The 23,496-nt window shown below is 46.9% G+C and overlaps 1 protein-coding gene across 3 annotated transcripts; it reads left to right on the top strand.

Moving 5' to 3' along the window:
• The first annotated feature begins 381 nt into the window (after positions 1–381).
• On the top strand, positions 382–21,395 carry LOC115085917 (gastrula zinc finger protein XlCGF57.1-like). 3 transcript variants are annotated; one of them, XM_029592458.1, is made up of 4 exons: positions 382–564; positions 4,300–4,426; positions 17,092–17,205; positions 18,782–21,395. In XM_029592458.1, exons 1-4 carry the CDS (start codon positions 541–543, stop codon positions 20,443–20,445), a joined length of 1,929 nt encoding a protein of 642 aa, XP_029448318.1. In that variant the 5' UTR covers positions 382–540; the 3' UTR covers positions 20,446–21,395. The 3 variants fall into 3 exon arrangements, with proteins under 3 accessions (XP_029448318.1, XP_029448316.1, XP_029448319.1); XM_029592456.1 differs by having other exon boundaries at positions 17,086–17,205; XM_029592459.1 differs by lacking the exon at positions 17,092–17,205.
• Positions 21,396–23,496: the final 2,101 nt, after the last annotated feature.

Raw genomic sequence — 23,496 nt, 5'->3', positions numbered from 1 at the left:
ACATCTGAAGTCATTTTCCTCCTTAAAATAAAAAACGTTTTTTTTTTTCTGCGCAATGTGCAAGTAACAGATTAGGTGCAAACTATTTTCGGTGAGGGAGAGAGGAACCGGAGATCACTGGTGGGGGGGGGGGGGGACAAATAAGTGAATTGGGGGGGCCTAAGGAAGTATCCACCTCCAGTGCCAAGAACATTTCCGAATTTTAATTAAAATAAACATTATATAATTCCTCTCCCCACATTCAAAAATCAATAACTTTATATTTTGTTCTTTGCAGCGTCTATGCATTAGAAAGAAAAGTCCCTTTAATTAAACTGTGATCATTCCCTGTGCGCTCCCAATGGCACTGCTGGGTCTCCGTTTACCTCATGACATCATCAATGTGCGCCGGGCAGGCGGAACTGCTCTGCTTCTAGGCGAAGGAAAGAGTCAGGCAAGGAAGAGGGAAAAAAAGACTTTTTCACCTGCAGCCTTCCAGCTGGAGTTCCCCCTTTCCCTCGGTACTGCAGGAGGCAAACAGCAGCAAAAGCAGCGAGGAAAATGCCTGCAGGAGCTTCTGCTCAGGTAGGAGATTGCCCCCAACTTCCTGCCCTCTCTCTCAATACAAACCCTGCTGCAGCTTTCTAACCTGGGACACTGCAGAGTCAGCCCTGACTTTATTAGGACCCTGACCAGACCTGGGGTGCACAAAACACACTTTGGGATTCTGAGTTTAAATATAGAGGGTAGAAGTCACAGAAATTGATGTTTTGTTTCACAGGCTCTAGTATTACTGGTTTCAGGTTGATATAAACTTTTTCCGGGACTATGTGACTCTGAGTCATACAAATCCTGTTAGTTTATAATAATTTCAAAATGAACAGAAATCAAAAGATCCCAGGTATTATACAATACTTAAACATATGAAAATGAAAGAAAGAACCAGGGACCGTGAATGATGAAACAGCTTCCTGAGGTATGCCTTGTAAGAAATCCCATTACCCAGAGAACCACAAGAGGCAAACACACAGTCCTCCTCAGCCAGAGAAAGATAAACAAATTCATATTTAATCCTGAAATCAATAAAAGCAGAGAGGAAAATGCCTGCAAAAGGTTCTGCTGAGGTAGGAGGTTGCCCCCCATCTTCCTGCCCTCGCTGTACAACTACTGCTGTGGTTTTCTAACCTGGGACACTGCAGACCTGGGGTGCTGATATAACTCTAAGGGATCACTGGAGGGTGCAGTAGCTCTGTTTTTTCTGGGCCTATATCTTATTGTGTATGGTTACTGGGGAGTTCAACAGGTTATCCTATAATTTTAAAATAGGAATGTTCTGGTTCATATAGGTCATCCTAAGGTTATTAGAAGAGGATGGAGGAAATGTGTGGCTAGCTCTTCCTATAAGGGGTGTGTATTGTGTTATTTCTACAAAGGTTAAAATTTTCTCATATTGCTCACAATGGGAAAAATTCTGGTGTATGGTTTGATGGCCCTGATAGGCATGTTCTTATGTGGTCAGTAGCAAGTGTGACTGCTAGCCAATGGTGTGAGAGTTGTCTGCTGTATAAAAAGAGGATGTACATATAGGCCAGGGGCTGGCAATCTGAGGAAGGGGTCAAAGCAAAAGGAGGCTCTGGAGGGTCCATGCCAAGGGGAGTAGAGGAAAACATCTATGTTTCATCCAGAAGTGCAACAAAAAAAAACCTATTGAGTGGGTTTGAGCTTGAGAGGGGAGACTAGTATGGATTACAAGAGTGTGATCAGAGGCAAGGCTGGAGTTCCCAACAGCCCAGAGGTGCAAGAGTGTGGGTTACAAGTCCTTGCTGATTGAGACAGAGTTTTGAATTTGGATGCAGAGACTATGTTGTGGGGGCTGGCTGAACCTAAGAGGAAAGTTACAGCTGGTTATTTCAGTGCAGGGCTCAGGACTGACACTGTGTCAAATGGACCAGGAGTGTACAGACCCAGGAGCTGCTTCAGTGTGTTCAGACTCTCTGAACAGTTAGTACATGAGTGCTGGAAAGGGAAGACGTTTTCATTTAGACTTATACTAAGGAACTGTGTTGGGGGGGTGGGGGTTGCAGCTGGTTATTTCAGCACAGAATTGGGGGTTGGGGACTGACACTAAGCTCAAAGGAATAGGCATGTATGGACTCTGATGCCGCTCCTGAAGTGTGATGCTGAGTGTGAGCTGCTTCTGAAGTGAGAATAAACGAGTGGTTTCTGTAACATAGGAGAAACACCATCAGGACCCCTTACTGGTCCTAGAAAGAGAGAATGCTGAGTGAAAAGTGAGAGAGGCTGCCAGAAGTGCAGTAGTAGAGGATGCAGTGGAGCCACAGAAGTTCTGGATTACAAATGATAGTCCTGGGGGAATCTGCACTACTGCGGAGTACAGAATTTGCCCAGAATTTCCACTCTGTGCAGAAATTCCAGTTTCTGCACAGAATTTGGAGCAGATCCCACTGTGCCACAAGCGGACCCCATCCTGCTTGTGGCAAAGAGCAAGAAGGTCCCGGCGTGCCATGTGGCGGCGAAGAACAAGGAGACCCCAGCGCGCTGCGTCACGGTGAAGAGGAAGCAGGCCCTGGCATATTTGCATGGCGGTAAAGAGGAAGGAGGCCCTGGCGTGCCAAGTCCTGGTGAAGACGGAGGTGCAAGTCCCAACGAGCGAAGCAGGCCCCGATGAGTCTGTGTGTTGTGGTTGTGTGAGAGACTGAGAGGCTGTGGGGCAGATTTTAAAAGCCCTGTGCGCCAGCGCACCTATGTTGCATAGGCCGCTGGTGCGCGCAAAGCCCCGGGACGCGCATATGTCCCAGGGCATGTCGGGGGCATGTCTGGGGCGGCTTGGCTTCCGGGGACGGGGTCGTGGGCATGGTGTTGGTCCGGGGGCGTTCTGGGGGCATGGCCGAGGCCTCTGAACCAGCCCCTGGGCCGGGGAATGGCGCACCGGCAGCCCACAAGTTACGCCTGCCTCGGGCAGGCGTAACTTTCTTAACAAAGATAGGGGGGGGGATTTAGTTAGGGCTGGGGGGTGGGTTAGGTGGGGGGGGGGGGCGGAAAAAAATTCCCTCCGAGGCCGCTCCAATTTCGGAGCGGCCTCGGAGGGCCTCGGAGCGCGCATAACTTAAAAAATCTACCCCTGTGTGTAGAGGTATGTGTTTAAGACTGCAAGCTGGTGTGTGTGTATTGGAGAGCATGAATAAGTGTGTGTGCCAGAGAGAGGGAATCTTTGTGAGGAGATTGTGAAGGAAAGTGTATGTGTGTGAGAGAGTGGGAGCTGGTGTGTGTTATGTGAGGGAGTGAGGGTGCCTGTTTGTGAGAGAAGGAGCCTGTGTGTGTGTGTGAGAAAGAGGGAGCCAATGTGCAGGGGTGTGTAAGAGAAAGAGATAGGTAGCCTGTGTGAGGGTGTGTGGCTGCAAGAGAGAGAAAGGGAGCCTGTGTGAGGGTGTGTGGCTGCAAGAGAACCAATGTGCAAGGGTAGGTGTTTGAGAGAGAGAGGTAGCTTGTCTTAGGAGCCCTGCTGCCAGACCCACCAAGGAAACAAATTAACTGGGGACCACCTGGTACTTGAGCCATTTGGTATGGGAACTCAGAACCCAGCTGAGTTGGTTCGAGAGGAGGAAGGGATAATCAGTCTCACAAGACTTTCACCTGGAGCACCATCAGGACTCAGCCTATGCTGAGTTGTTGGCTGAGTCCTAGAGGTGCTCCAGTCCACATGCCTGCTGGACATAGAAAAAGTACTGAAGAACTGAAGGCAGCATTAGACCTTTATAAGGGGAGTGAAGTCAGCTTTGATCTTTTTTTTTTCCCCTCTGTCTCCATCTGCTAATAGAAGGGCAAAACCCACTGATCTGGACTGGATTGGCATGGATGATAAGGAAAGACATAGTAAAGCAATTACAATATGGCAATAAATCTACATGAATGTATAATCCATAAATGTCTATAGATTAATGGAGCAACAGACATTAATCTCATTTATATAATTCTTTCCAACATTCCATATGTCCAAAATCATAAATAAAATACCAAGACACACCAGAAAACAACTTTATTTTTATCAGGTAAAATATATTTATTGAATTTATTCAATTTCATGCACGTGTGCTGAAAAGTTAATATTTTGCCACATAATTAATAAAATGAATGCAGAATTTACCTCATGCTACTGCTAGAACCTGTGATCGCTAATATGTCTCTGTTACTTACAAACCATGGAAAACTCTCCCCCTGCTCTGCTGAGCCCCAGTGCTGGGAGGTCTCCTGATGGACGAGATGTAGAAGGTGCTGAGTGTGGAAGGGTTTGTGTTTCAGGATCCAGTAACCTTTGAGGACATCGCTGTCTATTTCTCCCAGGAAGAGTGGAAGGATTTAGATCAGTGGCAGAAGGAGCTTTACAAGGATGTGATGATGGAGAATTATCAGACTCTCATCTCTCTGGGTAAGGGAGAATTGTATATTGTTATTAGCAGTCTTGGGACATGATGAAAAGGACAATTTCTGTTTTTTTCTTGGTTAGAGCTAATAATAAGTGAGAGAGTGCGCGAATGCTAAAGTGATCAATTGGCTTCCTGTCAACTGAATACATGGAGAAGAAGCAACATAAGCAGGGAGTAAAAAATAAGTGACATCTGAGTGAATCAGGGGGTTATAGTGAGGGTAGAATGGATGTCACACGAGGCTGTGTCAGGGGGTTATAGTGAGGGTAGAATGGATGTCACACGGGGCTGTGTCGGGGTTATAGTGAGGGTAGAATGGATGTCACACGGGGCTGTGTCAGGGGGTTATAGTGAGGGTAGAATGGATGTCACACGGGGCTGTGTCAGGGGGTTATAGTGAGGGTAGAATGGATGTCACAGGGGGTGTGTCAGGGGGTTATAGTGAGGGTAGAATGGATATCACACGGGGCTGTGTCGGGGTTATAGTGAGGGTAGAATGGATGTCACACGGGGCTGTGTCAGGGGGTTATAGTGAGGGTAGAATGGATGTCACAGGGGGGTGTGTCAGGGGGTTATAGTGAGGGTAGAATGGATATCACACGGGGCTGTGTCGGGGTTATAGTGAGGGTAGAATGGATGTCTCACGGGCTGTGTATCGGGGGGGTGGGGTAATAGCGAGTGTAGAATGGATGTCACACGGGGCTGTGTCAGGGGTTATAGTGAGGGTAGAATGGATGTCTCACGGGCTGTGTATCGGGGGGGTAATAGTGAGGGTAGAATGGATGTCACACGGGGCTGTGTCAAGGGGTTATAGTGAGGGTAGAATGGATGTCACATGGGGATGTGTCGGGGGTTATAGTGAGGGTAGAATGGATGTCACACGGGGCTGTGTCAGGGGGTTATAGTGAGGGTAGAATGGATGTCACACGGGGCTGTGTCAGGGGGTTATAGTGAGGGTAGAATGGATGTCACACGGGGCTGTGTCAGGGGGTTATAGTGAGGGTAGAATGGATGTCTCACGGGGCTGTGTATCGGGGGGGGTAATAGTGAGGGTAGAATGGATGTCACACGGGGCTGTGTATCGGGGGGGTGGGGTAATAGTGAGGGTAGAATGGATGTCTCACGGGGCTGTGTATCGGGGGGGGTAATAGTGAGGGTAGAATGGATGTCACACAGGGCTGTGTCAGGGGGTTATAGTGAGGGTAGAATGGATATCACACGGGGCTGTGTCAGGGGGTTATAGTGAGGGTAGAATGGATGTCACACGGGGCTGTGTCAGGGGGTTATAGTGAGGGTAGAATGGATGTCACACGGGGCTGTGTCAGGGGGTTATAGTGAGGGTAGAATGGATGCCACACGGGGCTGTGTCAGGGGGTTATAGTGAGGGTAGAATGGATGCCACACGGGGCTGTGTCAGGGGGTTATAGTGAGGGTAGAATGGATGCCACACGGGGCTGTGTCAGGGGGTTATAGTGAGGGTAGAATGGATGCCACACGGGGCTGTGTCAGGGGGTTATAGTGAGGGTAGAATGGATGCCACACGGGGCTGTGTCAGGGGGTTATAGTGAGGGTAGAATGGATGTCACACGGGGCTGTGTCAGGGGGTTATAGTGAGGGTAGAATGGATGTCACACGGGGCTGTGTCAGGGGGTTATAGTGAGGGTAGAATGGATGCCACACGGGGCTGTGTCAGGGGGTTATAGTGAGGGTAGAATGGATGTCACACGGGGCTGTGTCAAGGGGTTATAGTGAGGGTAGAATGGATGTCACACGGGGCTGTGTCAGGGGGTTATAGTGAAGGTAGAATGGATGTCTCACGGGGATGTGTCAGGGGGTTATAGTGAGGGTAGAATGGATGTCAGACGGGGCTGTGTCAGGGGGTTATAGTGAGGGTAGAATGGATGTCACACGGGGCTGTGTCGGGGGGTTATAGTGTGGGTAGAATGGATGTCACACGGGGCTGTGTCAGGGGGTTATAGTGAGGATAGAATGGATGTCACACGGGGCTGTGTCAGGGGGTTATAGTGAGGGTAGAATGGATGTCACACGGGGCTGTGTCGGGGTTATAGTGAGGGTAGAATGGATGTCACACGGGGCTGTGTCAGGGGGTTATAGTGAGGATAGAATGGATGTCACACGGGGCTGTGTCAGGGGGTTATAGTGAGGGTAGAATGGATGTCACACGGGGCTGTGTCGGGGGGTTATAGTGTGGGTAGAATGGATGTCACACGGGGCTGTGTCAGGGGGTTATAGTGAGGATAGAATGGATGTCACACGGGGCTGTGTCAGGGGGTTATAGTGAGGGTAGAATGGATGTCACACGGGGCTGTGTCAGGGGGTTATAGTGAGGGTAGAATGGATGCCACACGGGGCTGTGTCAGGGGGTTATAGTGAGGGTAGAATGGATGTCACACGGGGCTGTGTCAGGGGGGTTATAGTGAGGGTAGAATGGATGTCACACGGGGCTGTGTCAGGGGGTTATAGTGAAGGTAGAATGGATGTCTCACGGGGCTGTGTATCGGGGGGGGGGTAATAGTGAGGGTAGAATGGATGTCACACGGGGATGTGTCAGGGGGTTATAGTGAGGGTAGAATGGATGTCAGACGGGGCTGTGTCAGGGGTTATAGTGAAGGTAGAATGGATGTCTCACGGGGCTGTGTATCGGGGGGGGGGGGTAATAGTGAGGGTAGAATGGATGTCACACGGGGATGTGTCAGGGGGTTATAGTGAGGGTAGAATGGATGTCAGACGGGGCTGTGTCAGGGGGTTATAGTGAGGGTAGAATGGATGTCACACGGGGCTGTGTCGGGGGGTTATAGTGTGGGTAGAATGGATGTCACACGGGGCTGTGTCAGGGGGTTATAGTGAGGATAGAATGGATGTCACACGGGGCTGTGTCAGTGGGGTTATAGTGAGGGTAGAATGGATGTCACACGGGGTTGTGTCAGGGGGGTTATAGTGAGGGGAGAATGGATGTCACACGGGGCTGTGTCAGGGGGTTATAGTGAGGGTAGAATGGATGTCACACGGGGCTGTGTCAGGGGGTTATAGTGAGGGTAGAATGGATGTCACACGGGGCTGTGTCAGGGGGTTATAGTGAGGGTAGAATGGATGTCACACGGGGCTGTGTCAGGGGGTTATAGTGAGGGTAGAATGGATGTCACACGGGGCTGTGTCAGGGGGTTATAGTGAGGGTAGAATGGATGTCACACGGGGCTTTGTATCGGGGGGGGGGGGGGGGTTATAGTGAGGGTAGAATGGACCTCGCTCTTCCGGGGTTAGTGACATCATCGGATCGCGTCGGATTCGACTCCCGATGAGCCTCCCTGACCTCCGCGGGGTTTTCTGGCGGCGTTCTAATTACCGGGGACATCGATGTCTCCAAGTCCTGGAGCGTTTCCGCTGTTCCAGAGCTCTCCTGAGCTGACTCCTGCGGACGTCCTCCCGGTTTGGTAAGGCCAAACACCACATGGGTGTCCATCGGTCCAGATTTCGGGGCTCCCAGAGGGTTCTCCACCGATTCCCTCTCTTTAACCCTTCTTTTCTGGACCGAATGCGGCATTTTTAAAGAAAAAAAGGTTTCAGACCACAAGTAGAGAGCGACGCTTCTGTGGTGCAGCTACATCGCCGTCTTGGATCCCTCTAGCCTGCCTGTTCTTGAATATTTTCAGAGCAGGCCTAACAGTATTCAACCTAGTTTGAAGGACGGCTTTAGTACATTCCACTTGTCCAGACCTCTGTGATGGGACGAGGGGGAGGGTGAGATGTAGTCTTGCCTGCTTATATCCTTGCCTTGAGTCCTGTCAGACCAGTCCAGGGACCTCCCAATGTGCAGGTTGCTTATGTTCCTTTCATTCTTTGTTCTTTTGTTGGTAGGGTTTTCCTCCAGTGTTCCTTAAGATATCAGTTTATACGATGTTATATCTTACAGTTATGAACCTTGCTAGGCTTCTTTTAGTTGTTTTTTCATTGATGGGGGATTGCTGCTGTTTATCATCTCGTGAAGCCCCCTGGAGAATATGGGTTTTGGGAAAATTTATTAAATGAGTTTGTTACAGAAAATATTGGCAGTCTGTGGTAAGCACAGAATCCTATATAGAATGACATCATCAAATGAATTGCTGACTGCCTCCATCTGCTGAAGGGGAGTATAACCCACTTATCTGGACTGCTCTGTCAGCATTCAAGGAAAGGAAATTATCAGGTAAGATTCAGTTTCACCGTACAGGACACTTTAACTACACTTGGAAATCCCACATTTTCTGGTAACTATTAGGAAAGATTACATTAAATAGAGGGAGGGAAGGAATACCTGCCTGGAGGGAACAGCTGAAAAAGAGGGGGAGAAGTTTAATTATCTGTCCTCTGGTATAAATATTGAACAAGCAAGGAAATTTTGAAACAAGAAGTCAAGCTAGAATCTTATTTACAGCTTCAGGAGGTCTGTTACAATTTTGCCAGATGACATGTAATGTGGACAAGTGCAAAGTGATGCATACAGAGGTAGACTTTCAAATGTACGTGCACGCGTCCATGTGTGTGCGGTTCCTGGCGTTCGCACGTGGATGCACCGATTTTATAACATGCGGCGCGCACAAGGGTGGGTCAGCATTTGCAATTTCCGCACGGCGACTCAATCAGGCCTTTGCCAGCTCCCTCCCAGTCTGCTCCAATTAAGGAGTGGACTGGAAGGGAACTTCCCTACCCCCCCTACCTAAAGGTCCTTCCTCTTCCCCTCTCCTCCCTACCCCCTAAACCCTACCGATCTATTTTTTTTTTGTTTCGCAATTTAATGCAGGCCTGGAGCAGCGAGTTATCGGGACAGCATACAGTGGCGCTGTCCCGGCCCGGCACTTGTGCGCGTTCCGGGGTTTCCACGCATGGCCGGGCCCCTTTGAAAATATGTGCGGCGAGCGCAAGGCCCAGCCACGCGTGTAAACCCCGGGTTCTTGCCCCACTATTCCAGAAACGAGACTTGGGAGAAAATTTAGAAATTTAGTAAAATGTTTATTATAGTAAATAAATGAGTGGCCAATCACAACATTAAGTGTCTGGGAAGGAGAATACAGGGTCGGTAAGGAACACTGAACACCTTGTGATTCCTCCTTCCCTATGTCACAACCTTACAAGGCTTATATACATTTTTCCTAGTTACCTTTGCCAAGTTTTGATCATTTCTAAATTCATCACTCCGGCCTGGCTTCCTCTCCCTAGACCACTTGCACCCCAACATCTGTTCTCCTTCCTTCCTTCCTTCCTTTTCTCTCTTTCGGGTCCAGTTTTCCATTCTATACTTTGTAGGAAGACATAGATCATCCCTTCTCAGTCTCTGTATTCTCCTTTGTAGTTGGTTCTTATAAAGCCCATACACATGTCCTGCGAGATGTCCTTCACTTCTCGTTGACTTAGGCCCTCATCCTGTAGATGTAATTAGCTGCTTTCCTTTCAGCAAACAGCAGAGCACATATTTGACATGTGCTGGCACAAGCTTAGTAAGGCCTAGTAAAGCAGTCCAGCAGTCAAAATTATACATTAGGAAAGAGCAACATAAATTTTATAACTACACAATGCAAAGTTCTACTTTGGGAGTCACCATCCAGGAAAAGGATCCGGGTGTCATCGTGGATAATATGTTGAAATCCTCTGTTCAGTGTGCAGCGGCGGCCAAGAAAGCAAATGGAATACCAGGAATTATTAAGAAAGGAATGGAGAATAAAACAGAGAATATCATAATACTGGTGCATCACTCCATAGTGTAACTGCTCCTTGAGTACTGTGTGCAGTTCTGGTCACCACATCTCAAGTAAGACCTAGCAGAATTAGAAAAAGTATAGAGAAGGGTGTCCAAATTGATAAAGGGGATGGAACAATTCTCCTACGAGGAAAAGCTAAAGAGATTAGGGCTCTTCAGTTTGGAGAATTGATGGCTGAGGGAAGATATGATAGAGGTTTATAAAATAATGAGTGGAGTAGAGTGGGTAAATGCAAATCGGTTTTGTCTTTCAAAAAGTATAAAGACTAGGGGACATTCAATGAAGTTACTAGGTGATACATTTAAGATAATTAGGAGAAAACATTTTTTTACTCTGGAATTCATTGCTGGAGGCTGTGGTGAAAGCTGTCAGTATAGCTGGGTTTAAAAAAGATTTGGACAAGTTCCTGGAAGAAAACTCCGTAAATCATTATTAAGGTGGGTTTGGCGTAATCCACTGCTTATCCTTGGGATAAGCAGCATGGAATCTATTGGCCTTTTGGGATCCTACCAGGTACTTATGACCTGGATTGGTCACTGTTGGAAACATATACTGGGTTTGTTGGATTTTTAGTCTGACCCAGTATGACAAATCTTATATTCTTATGTTCAGTCCATGCAGACCCCCTCACAAGGATGTCGATGGAGAGGAAAGTGCTGACTGCTCCCTGTCTCCTGGCTTCTGCTACAGGATAGACATTAAGGAGGACTGGCAAGTCAGTCCTAAATTCCTTATAATATCCAGTATCCATACACGCAACAGAAGGGGTAAGGTAGTATAGGCTGGCATTTCAGGGATGTGCTATTATTTCTGTCAAGTTGTTTTGCTTAGCATGTTCTAAATGCTTCTAGTGTGCATTAACAAATCGATTTTAAAAGGCCCATGCTCGCAAATACCGGGGATTACACGCGTGGCTGGGCCCTGCGTGCGCTGAGCGCATTTTAGAAAGGGCCCGGCCAACCGCTTAACTCCCGATACGTGCAGAAGTGCCGGGTCTGAAGAAAAGGGCAGGCGTGGGCCGGGACAGCGCACGCCAGCAGCCAGCCAGCGCGTGGAGTTTACTTCTGCTCCGGAGGAGCAGTAAGTATAAAAACAAAAAAAATTGGGGATAGCTAGGGTAGGTTTAGGGGTCGGGGAGGAAGGATAGGTTTAGGGAAGTTCCCTTCCAGTCCGCTCCTTTATTGGAGCGGACTGGGAGGGAACTGGGGAAAGGTCCGATCGCGTCGCTGTGCGATTCTTTTAAAATCCCGCCGCCCCCACGCATGTTATAAAATAGCCATGTCCATGTGTGCGCGTCGGCCTTTTAAAATCGACCCCTAAAAGATTTAAGAGCATGTTAAATTGTTTTAAAGTATGCTAAAACTATTTGGCACATGCTAAAACGAAAATAACCACAATAAAATAAAATGAAATGAAAGAAAATCTTTTTCTTTTCTTTTTTTTGCATTTATTCCCCTGTCTTTTGGAGTTAATGGCATTTGTGCATTTTAAGATGAGACTCATATATTACATTCTTCATGGTGACAGCTCGTCTATAAAGAGGAGTAAAGAAGGTTTATGTCACATTTCTGAGATGCACAGGGCCTCTGAACTGTGAGTTTGTAATGAAAAATTTGAATATTTCCTAGCGTGTAGCCAGATGGACTCAGGACCAATGGGTATTGTGCTCGCCTGATAGCAGATGGGAGACGGAGTCAGATTTCAAAGCTGAAGTCAGCCTGCATATACCCGTGCAGCGTGCTTAGCTCTTCAGTATTTCTCCGTCTCCATAGCAGTTGCAGACGCTGTCCCAAACAAGAATAGTGTAACATTTACAGCAAGAAAGAAGGGAGAAAATTTACCTTTAGAAGAGAGCCCCGCTTCTCCTGCTGCGAAATCTAACGGTCCCTCCCCCAGTCGAGACTTTCCTGAGGTCGATTCGATATCCCTTAGAGACGAGCCTTGGTCCGACGGCCGAATCCCGGCGTGGACTTAGCCCTCAGGGTGGCTGAAAGGCAGCGGGTGCACATTCAAGCGCGGCGGTGAAGGTATTTCCCTCTCCCCGCGCAGCTGGAGACCTCCCGGCACGCGACCGGTAAGCACCGTGACCAGGTAAGGCAGAAACCTTTACTTTTAAGTCTCTGGTCTCCAAGGCTCGAATAGCCGTATCGTCCTTCCTCCGACGAGGTTTTAAAATCGGGTTGAGCAGCCGTCCTTGGGCAGGCCCCGATTCGGTACGAGGGTCCACACACGTGGAGACCCTCCCGGGGGGGGTCGCCATGTTGCCTTCGGGGTCGTCTGCGCCATTTTCCCCCCTCAACCGGCGGTACGTGCGAGGCAGGCTGGAGGCCCGAAGCGCCTAACTTAAACACTTATCTATGGCTGCACGCACAATGGTGCAAATATCGGTGCCATACGCACAAACTTCATTGCCGGTGCGCACAACTTGTGCACAGTTCGTGCACTTAACTTCTGCGCATCCGATGCCCTTAACCAGGTGCATCCGCGTGCATAACTCCACGCTTGGGCGAGTTTTTAAGCCCTATGTGCACGGAGAGGAGAGAGACCTTGGGGTGATAGTGTCTAATGATCTGAAGTCGGCGAAACAATGTGACAAGGCGATAGCTAAAGCCAGAAGAATGCTGGGCTGCGTAGAGAGAGGAATATCGAGTAAGAAAAGGGAAGTGATTATTCCCTTGTACAGGTCCTTGGTGAGGCCTGTACAGTGACCTGGAATACTGTGTTCAGTTCTGGAGACCGTATCTCCAAAGAGACAGAGACAAGATGGAGGCGGTTCAGAGAAGGGCGGCCAAAAAAGTGGGTGGTCTACATCAAATGATTTATGAGGAGAGATTGAAGAATCTAAATATGTACACCCTGGAGGAAAGGAGGAGCAGAGGTGATATGATACAGACTTTCAGATACTTGAAAGGTTTTAATGATCCAAAGACAAGGACAAACCTTTTCCGTCAGAAAAAAATCAGCAGAACCAGGGGTCACGATTTGAAGCTCCAGGGAGGAAGACTCAGAACCAATGTCAGGAAGTATTTCTTCACGGAGAGGGTGGTGGATGCCTGGAATGCCCTTCCGTAGGAAGTGGTGAAGACTAAAACTGTGAAGGATTTCAAAGGGGCGTGGGATAAACACTGTGGATCCATAAAGTCTAGAGGACGTGAATGAAGAGTGGGTGGCTCGCGGGAATGACGGCTACTACCTGGTGATAATATCCTTATTCAATAAACAGACACACGGTTAATGCGACTCCAACATTGCTCTAAGCTTCAACGGCAAGAGGAAATGTGGAAAAAAGGATTTGCCCTCACAAAAAAGTGGGGAGTAGCTTGCTTGTTATGGCAGTTACTACTCCAAACCAAATAAGCCTGATACTTCACTTTCAATGCATATCCAGCATATTTCTCTGCTTCAACGGCAGGGGAGAAAGACTGATACTTCACGCATTTCCAGCATAGCTCTCTGCTTCAACGGCAGGGGAGAAAGACTGATACTTCACGCATTTCCAGCATAGCTCTCTGCTTCAACGGCAGGGGAGAAAGACTGATACTTCACGCATTTCCAGCATAGCTCTCTGCTTCAACGGCAGGGGAGAAAGACTGATACTTCACGCATTTCCAGCATAGCTCTCTGCTTCAACGGCAGGGGAGAAAGACTGATACTTCACGCATTTCCAGCTTAACTCTCTGCTTCAACAGCAGGGGGAATGAAGAAAAGTGGATCTATATACAGACAACAACGAACAAGGACTGAATTACATAGTCTGGGTAAACAAATAAGCATGGGTGTAGCTTGCTTATTGCGGCGGTTACTACCCCTAACTAATTAGGCTAGATATTTCACTTAGATGCAGTTCCAACACTGCTCTCTACATTGATGTGGGGGTGGAAGGGAAATAGAACCAAAGGGTTGCTAAGAGCCAGGAGTAACATAAGTATGAGAAAAAAAAAAACTGCGAAACTTGCTGGGCAGACTGGATGGGCCATTTGGTCTTCTTCTGCCGTCGTTTCTATGTTTCTATGTATACAAACAATGGCACCGCCATCCAAGAAAGCCAAGGGCCCCTTCCTTTGCCCAGCCTGCCACTTAAGAGCCGCGCAGCCAAGATTGGAATTCCTCTTGTGCCAACAATGCGAACAGAACCAGGGAGATCCAAATCAAGACCCTCTTCAGCCAGGAGAGGGATCCGGAACCATGGATGATGGCATCCCGGACCTAAGTATTTCCAACTTGGCGCCCCCACAAGAAAACTCCTCCAGGGCTACCACTACACCCCCCCCCCCCCCCCCCCCGGGATCAACATGGACCCAGGAACCTTCTCCTGGGTGGAATTTTTCAAAGGGCTGCAAACCTTTGTCCAGGTACAGCCAGACCCTGCCGCCCACCCGACTCAAACCCTGCCGGAAGCACAAGCACTTCCTGTCCCCTCCCGGGTTCCTTGAGACATGCCTCTCCTAACCAAGAGCCTCTCTGACAGAGATCCAGATGACTCCGAGGACAATACCGACTCCCTGGAAGAAGGAGAAATTCCCCCAGGGATGGAGCCATACCGGACCATGCTCCGATTCTTCCATAAGAATGAATTACCAACCCTAGTGTCCCAGACTATGAAGACACTGGGTCTTCCAGGCATGGAGTCCACAGTGGAACCAAAGAAGAATCCTATGCTGGTGTACCTCCATAAGGCCTTATGCTGTTTTCCTATGTTGGAGCCCATTGGGGAACTGATTGACCTGGAATGGAATGCTCCAGAAGCCACTTTCAAAGGGGGGACGCGCACTAGAAGCCCTAGAATAAGGATACGGCTAAGGAACGTCTACTTTTCCCCAAAGTGGACGCTATGAACTGTGTAGTCTCAAACCACATTACGATCCCAGTGGAGGGAGGAGAGGCACTGAAGGACACCCAGGATAGAAGGCTGGAAGCCATCCTTAAGAAGTCCTTTGATGTATCAGCAATGACGCTACAAATTGCCTCCTGCTGCGCATTAGTGGCACGTTCCTGTTTGATCCTCGCTAGAGACGCACCCACGCCTGGAGAAGCGATGAGCGACTTCCAAAGCAAACCTCACAAAAATGACTTTTAAAGTATCCCTCCTGTTCGGGAGCGAACTGGAGAAATTAGCCAACAAATGGGGTGAATCTCCAGTACCCCGATTACCCAAAGACAGGAACAAAAGAACATATCAGCGTTCCTCTCCCAGAGGAACCAAGGGTAGAGGATTGCAGCGCTTTAAACCTTACAAGAATACACAGTCCCGAGCTCCTCGTCCTTCAGGAAGATCTCAGTCCTTTCGGAACAGGCACTTTAAGAGAGAAGCAAGCTCAGGGGCAGGCCCCGGCTGTGCCCCACAATAAAAAGACGCAGACCCAGACATATGGGTCGAGATAGTTAGGACCCACTTGTCCAAAGTTATCATTCGAGAGGGGTGCTCTCTGGATTTCCAAAGCATCCCCCCCCCCCAGACAAATTTATCAGATCGCCGTGTCACTCCCACTCCCAGAAACTGGCAGTGGAAACCACACTAGCAGGACTACTCAGCCTGAAGGCAATAGCCCTAGTGCCCACTCTTCAACAAAATACTGGCCACTATTCCATCTATTTTATCGTTCCCAAGAAAGAAGGAACATTCCGGCCCATCCTGGACCTCAAGACCGTCAACCGTTACCTGAAGGTACCACATTTTCGCATGGAAACCCTTCACTCAGTTATAATGGCGGTACAACCGGGAGAATTTTTAACCTCCCTGGACCTGTCCAAAGCCTACCTTCACATCCCAGTCCATCAACATCACCAGCGCTTCCTGCGATTTGCGATACTGGGCCATCATTATCAATTCAGGGCGCTATCATTCGGACTAGCCACCGCTCCCAGAACCTTCACCAAACTTATGGTGGTAGTGGCTGCAGCACTGAGGAAAGGAGGAGTCCTGGTACATCCTTATTTGGATGATTGGCTGATTGTCTCTGGAGGAGAGTCACCACGCGACCACCAGAGTCAAGAGTTTACTACAAGAATTCTGGTGGGTTGTGAACACAGCCGAGAGCTGTCTACAGCCCTCCCAGTCAATAGAATACCTGGGAGTCTGGTTCGATACCAAACAGAACAAGGTCTACCTTCCCCCTCCACGGAGAAGGAAGCTGATGGGTCAATTACAAAAAGTGTTTACCTCTGTCCGCACCAAGATATGGGACTACCTTGGGGCGGACATGGTCCTCCATCCACAACTTCTCCAGGTTTTACCACCTGGATGTTCAGGCTCGGGGGGGGGGACACAGCATTCGCAAGGGCAGTACTAAGTGGGTCACGGGCAGCCTCCCACCCGGTTCGGGAGTAGCTTTTATACATCCCATTGGTCCTGAGTCCATCTGCTACACGCTAGGAAATGCAGAAATTACTTACCTGATAATTTCGTATTCCTTAGTGTAGACAGATGGACTCAGCATCCCTCCCACGGCTGCCTTTACTCATGAAATTCTCGGGGGATATCCCTGGGAACGAGTGATTCAAGGGTAAGCCATGCTTTCCTTCATCCAGGATACCCAATTCAACCAGTTCAAGTTAATCAAGTTACAAAGTTATTCAAGTTATTCAAATTAGTCAGTCACATATATATCCACACTGCTTTTCGAGGAGAATACTGAGGAGCTGCACTTCCTGCAGGGGTAAATGTATTAAGGGCTGACGTCAGATTGAAATCTGATCCGTCTCCAACTGCTAACAGGAGTACACTATACCCATTGGTCCTGAGTCCATCTGTCTACACTAAGGAAAACGAAATGATCAGGTAAGTAATTTCTCCATTTTTATTCATCAATGTTGGTGAATATGTGCAGGGTGGAAATTTTTACAATTTCTTAAAACTAGGCACTCATACTCAGAATGATAGGAAAACTAATGCAGTGTTCTTACCCCAGGAACAGGCTTTCCAGTTATCACCCCTGATATTATATCCCACATTGAACGAGGGGAGGAGCCGTACATCAGGGATGTGCTGGGATCAGAGGAAAGAGAAACTGGGAAAAGCAGCTCCTCAGGTGAGTGCAGGAATGAGGGGGACCGGGGTAAAACTGCTGAGATGAAGAGTGGAAGGAGCAGCTTGGTGTTATAATTAGTGAGATTTGGGTGGACCCTTGGACACTGTGGCAGCTGACCACGCCCATGGAGGGAAGTCCTGTGAGGGGCCACAGGTCAGGCTCAGCTTAGGACACACAAACACAGAGATTGATCTTTTATTAGACAATGTGATGAAGCCACCAGAGGTGGCAGCAGTGAGCAGCAGAAGTAGCCCGGCTGGGCTAGTATCCCTCAGGCGCTGGAACAGCGACTCCTCCAGTAGCAGTGCTGTAGTGGAAAGAACTGAGAATAATGAGTACAGTGGAATATGCACAAAGCCCCAGTATGGAGAACCCCAGGATAGGGAGAGCAGGCCCTCGAGGAGCGAGTACCTGATCCCTGAGAGCTGAGAGGCTTGAAGGTAATGTACTCACATAGCGGTTCCACGTAGGAGATGGCACTAGGGCTGGAACAGAGGCAGGCCCTCGAGGAGCGAGTACCTGGTTCCAGGGAACAGCTCTGAGGTGAAGATGGTAGGACTTACTGGTGTTGAAGATAGCGAATCCTTCTAGGCAGAAGAGAAGGTAGGAGCAGGCAGCGAGTCAGGGAACATGGGCCCTTGAGGAGCGAGTACCGGTTTCCTGATAGTGACCTGAAAAGCAAGTGGGGCCCCCGAGGAGCGGGTACCCCGTTAGCGTTAAGAGTCCAATGGAATTGGAGGCAGAGTAGCTGGGTACGGAGAGCAAATCCCATCCGTAAAGAATCCCCCATGCTAACTCAAAGGCTAGCAAACATTGTAGGCTTTAAATATCCGGGCAGCGTGACATCATCACAGGGGGACGCCCATGAGGTTTGCGCCAAGTAGGAAATAAGAGAGAGGGCCATGCGGCGCGCGTGCCCTAAGGTACTAGTGGAGCATGGCAGGAGGCAGTGCCCAAGCCGATCCGGGAACACTGGAGAGGGTGGCAGGCTGACACCGTGGCAGCCAGGCATCCATCCACAGCAAGAAGAGGAGCAAAGAAAGAAAGGTAGGCGGAGTGAAGCTGTCGGGAAGGGATGATTGCAACACTTGGAACTGCAGAGACCCCCTTCAATAGCTCCCTTGGAAATCTCTTTAATCTCTCACATTATTTCTGTTAAAAACACTAGTGTCACAGGTTGTCCTTTTCCAAATCTAGTCACTCAAACCCTGTGCCCTAATTTCTGTAAGATGAACTGGTCCCTATTTGGCTAGATCCACCTAGACTAACCATTGCATGATTTACAGTGTTAGTCTCCTTGGTATAGAGGAGGTATGTGATTAGTTTACTCAGAAAGGAAACAGGAAGTGCTTCAGCAGCCTCACTTGACTATTGTCCCAGCTCCTGTCCAATTATCAGAAGTTCTGTGCTGGAGCCTAGGGTCCCCCAATGGGGAATTCTCTTCATCACCTAAAAATCCTTTATTCACTGCTGAGTCTGACTTCTAGTTACATCAGAGTCTCTTACTTTTCTGGAATGTCTAATTCGGTGACTCCAGAGAACATAATGCCCAATGTTTTCTCTTTTTTCTGTCTAGACAAAGATGATCCCAGAAACAATAATACAGAGACACACCACTGGAAAGTTAGTGAGAATCCAGAAGAGAGCAAGATGTTATCAGAAAGAGAGGAAGAGAATGCTTCTTCATATTCTGAATCTGGAAGAAATTGTCAGAATATAAACCTTAAAACACAGTGGAAAATCTATACTATTGAAGGACTATTTTTATGTACGGAGTGTGATGATAGCATCAGCAGGAAGGATAAATTATCATTGCTCCAGAAAATCAACACAAAAAAAAGGCCCATTTCTAAATATGAGAAAAGCTTCACCAGCAAAGACATGCTAATAACTCGCCACAAAATCAGTACTGGACAGAGACCATTATCATGTATTAAATGTGGAAAATACTTCATTACAAAGACAGTAATTTTGCCTGAGAAACCATTCACTTGTACTGAGTGTGGTAAATGCTTCCAGTGGAAGATAGAACTCACCAACCACCTCAGAACTCATACAGAATTGAAATCATTTACATGTACTGTGTGCAGTAAAAGTTTCAAGAGGGAGTCAAACCTCTCAGACCACCTGAGAATTCACATAGGAGAGAAATCATTTACATGTGCTGAGTGTGATATACACTTTAGTACCAATTCAGATTTCACAAAGCACCAGAATAACCACACTAGTGAGAAACCATTTGCATGTATTGAGTGCAGTAAAAGTTTCAAGTATAAGTCAAACCTTGCACTCCACCAGAGAATGCATACAGGAGTGAAACCATTTCCATGCACTGAGTGTGAGAAAAGTTTCAAGTGGAAGTCAGAACTCACAGTACACCAGAGAACTCACACAGGAGTGAAACCGTTTACATGCACTGAGTGTGAAAAAAGTTTCATTAGAAAGTCAGACCTCAAAGTCCACCAGATAACGCACACAGTTTTGAGACCATTTCCATGTATGGAGTGTGGTAAAAGTTTCAAGTGGAAGTCAAACCTCACAGTCCACCAGAGGACTCACACAGTAGTTAAACCATTTACATGTACTGAATGCGGCAAAAGTTTTAAGTGGAAATATAACCTCATAGTCCACCAGAGAATTCACACAGGAGTGAAACCATTTACATGTCCTGAGTGTGGTAAAAGTTTCAAATGGAAGCCAGAACTCACAGTCCACCAGATAACGCATACCGTAGTAAAACCATTTGCATGTACTGAATGCGGTAAAAGTTTCAATCGCAAGACAAATCTTACAGTCCACCAGAGAACTCACACAGGAATGAAACCATTTACCTGTACAGAGTGTGGTAAAAGCTTCAATTGGAAGGCAGGACTCACAGTCCACCAAAGAATTCACACAGGCGTGAAACCATTTACCTGTACTGAGTGTGGTAAAAGCTTCAATTGGAAGGCAGGACTCACAGTTCACCAAAGAACTCACACAGGGTTGAAATCATTTACATGTACTGAGTGTGGAAAACATTTCAGTACCAGTTCAGTTCTCATAAGGCACCAGAGAATTCATACTAGTTTGAAACCATTCACATGTACTGAGTGTGGTAAAAGTTTCAATCGGAAGGCAAACCTTGCAGTCCACCAGAGAACTCACACAAGAGTTAAACCATTTCTTTGTACTGAGTGTGGTAAATTTTTCAGTTGGAAGAGACAGCTCACAAGCCACCAGAGAATCCATTCAATGTGACAGAATAGAAAGCAACAAAAGAGGAGTTACACATGGAACCAAATATCAGTTGATTCCAAATTGAAGCCATTATAGTCAGCTGTAAGAAAATTCTAAACCTCAGTATTGCATGGTTTGAGTATAAATCCATACTCTTGGATTATAAATTGCTTTGAAATATCATGGTGAATCCTGGATTTATTGAGTATATCAAATTAATATGAAATTTTCAGGTTATACTCCATTTGACTTATGAAGATCAATACTATGTTATTCCCACCAAGAGCCAATGAGGAATATTTCAAGAAGATTCCTTGCCACTACTCCTGTATTGTCTGTCAGTGAAACCACTCAGTACTTTTACCTTCTCAAGCTATAGATTTAGCCTTAATCTCAGAGACACTAATGACTCACAGATAACATCACGTATACTATTTGTAGATTATTTGAAGTTTTACAGCTCTTGTAATCATTATTATTTGAACAACTCAGAATAGTGTAAAGATTCTCAGATGACCTCAGGATAACATTTAGCCTCGACAAATGTGCTAAGGTGATCTTCCTTAAAGAAAAACTAAGAAAAACTCAAAATCTTTCTGATTAGAAGTCTATAACCAGAGAAGTTGAGCAGAAAGTTTCATATAACTATCTGGGAATAGAGGAAGTTGGAACAATCAAGCAAAGGTTGCTGAGAGAAAAGATATGCAATGAATACTACAGGACATGAAAACTGATTTTGAAAAATCATCCTAAAATAAGATAAATCTGTCAACCAATTTACAATCTCTACATTCGCCTACAGTTTTGCAATCATTAACAGGCCTCACAAACATCTTGAACAGTTAAATTATAAGAAAACTCATTTGTGCCCACCAGGTAGTCTATAAGAACCAGTAAATGCCAAGGTTGTACATCTAAGAGTTGAAGGTGGTATTGATGTAGTTCTCTGAAATAAATGCTTAGAGCCAACAGCTGTAGAGAAAAGCTTTTTATTCAAATTTATATAAAATATTATAATAAGGCCTTTTAGAGAGAGAGGGTCTGGCAGAGTGCTATGCAAAGCACCAGCATAAAACTCCCTCTTTCAAATGATTTCACTAATTATAAGGCTTTATATAGAATTTTTCTCTTGTACATTTCCAACACTTCAACTAGGTAACATATTTGTCAAAATTTCTATGACTGGCTTTCTACTATAAACAATCTGAATGGCCATATGTAGGTTCATTCTTGATCTGCATGCAAATTCATCCTCACCTTGTATGCTTATGGACCTGTAACTATGCAGTATGACCTTGATTCTAGACATAGTTTCCGTAGCCCTGAAGCCCTGGTTCTTGATGCAGCATTTTTTAAATTTAGCCTGCAGCATCAGTTTGTCTAGCAAAAGCAAAGCAGAAAATTAAAGCTGAAATATTATACAATGTTTATTAGCAATTATAAAATTCTTATGATCAAAAGTCAAAAAACTTAGAACAAGAATACTGACTTCTTGTGTGAATGTCAAAATGTTTTCCCTGCTTTCACACTGCTCTTTATTACAAGTTATGCCTATGATAGGGCCTATGAGCAACACAACAATCCTCCTTTTTGTCATTTTTATGATGACATAACCTAATAATACTTTTAAATCTAAAATTCAGCTAGGACTAAGCTGTACATCTTGGGTCATAGAACATATTATAATTCAAAATTATCCGCAGTTCATAATTTTAGAATTCTGACTAGTTTCCTTAGAGAGGAGGAGGCAGGAACTGGTCAATTGATTGTTCATTGTATATGTATAGATTACTAGATTAATGTGAATGTTTGTGGGAAGTGGATGGACTTCTAAAACGTAATTTTTCTGAGGGCTACTGTTGGTCAGAGCAAATACAAGGTAGTAATATATTCTAGCTGAGTAAATCCAAATGTAAACTTTCTTACACACCCCGTGCTACCAGACACTGTCATTACACATACACATTCCCTAAACACCTTACAATAAGTCCATATGCCAATCAGACAGCAGACTCTTCCTGAAAGGAGAGCGCCTTCAATTTCTGTTTTTTTTTGTTTTTTTTTTATCTATAACCATCCCAACAGGTATGAAACTTCTTGTGGAGGCTTTATCAGTCTTTTGTTAGTTTCATTGGCTTTTTGTTTTGCTATAGAGGAGAAACTTTTCACCAGTTCATAGATTCTGACGTTGGGAATTAAGTAACATATGTTGCGCCGGGAGGTGGACCCTTGGCCTAGTGCAGGATTGGTAGGCTCCCTGGTCGGCCCCAGAGAGCGCCTGCCACCAGGAGGCGGAGCACAAGAAGATACAGAGGCTCGCTGGAGCTTCGCCACTAGCAACCCTTGGTACCCCCAGGTTGAGCCCTTAAGTACCTGGGCTGCTGGTCTTAGGTGGGCCTTGCAGGATCTCCTTGATAGGAAGTTCAGGGGTGTGCCCACCACAATCAAGGGTGCACGGTCGACACTTAGGCCGGAAGTCCTGGGTGCCTGAGAAGGCCAGAAGAGAATCTCTGAATGTATAGCAAGGATCAATGCCAGGTTCAAGGAAGCGTGGTCAGCCAATGCAATGTCAAAACCAATAATCAGTCCGTGGATAGTCAGGCAATGTAGAGGTCAGTTACCAGAAGTCAGTCCGTGGGTAGTCAGCCAAAGCAGGGATCAAGTTCCAGGAGGCAGTCTGACGTGGTCAAGTTCAGGCAGGGGTCGGTTCCAGGCAAAGTGCAGACCTAGTCATGGAAGCAGGCAGAAGGTCAGAGGCAGGCAACAGTCAAACGTAGTCAAGGAAAGCCGAGGTCAGTACCGAGAAGACAGTCTGAAGGTACTACGTGAGGAGACGAGGAGACAAGGGACGCTGGAACAGAAGGACACTGGAACAAAGGCTGTAACCAGACTGGAACACAGACTGGAACGCAGAGGCAAACTAGAAACACTCACGGTGTTGACCCAGTTGCCAAGGCAGGGATCAAGGGAATGAGCCCTGCCTTATATACTGTGAGCTGGTGACATCATCGGGGAGCATCGGACCCGGGTTTCCCCGCGCTTGTGTCTTTAAAAGGCTTGACGTAGGCCGCA

This window comes from Rhinatrema bivittatum, chromosome 2, assembly GCF_901001135.1.
Source record: "Rhinatrema bivittatum chromosome 2, aRhiBiv1.1, whole genome shotgun sequence".
Taxonomy (NCBI): domain Eukaryota; kingdom Metazoa; phylum Chordata; class Amphibia; order Gymnophiona; family Rhinatrematidae; genus Rhinatrema; species Rhinatrema bivittatum.
The sequence above is the reverse complement of the archived record's forward strand: the minus strand, read 5'-3'. Positions and strand labels throughout refer to the sequence as shown.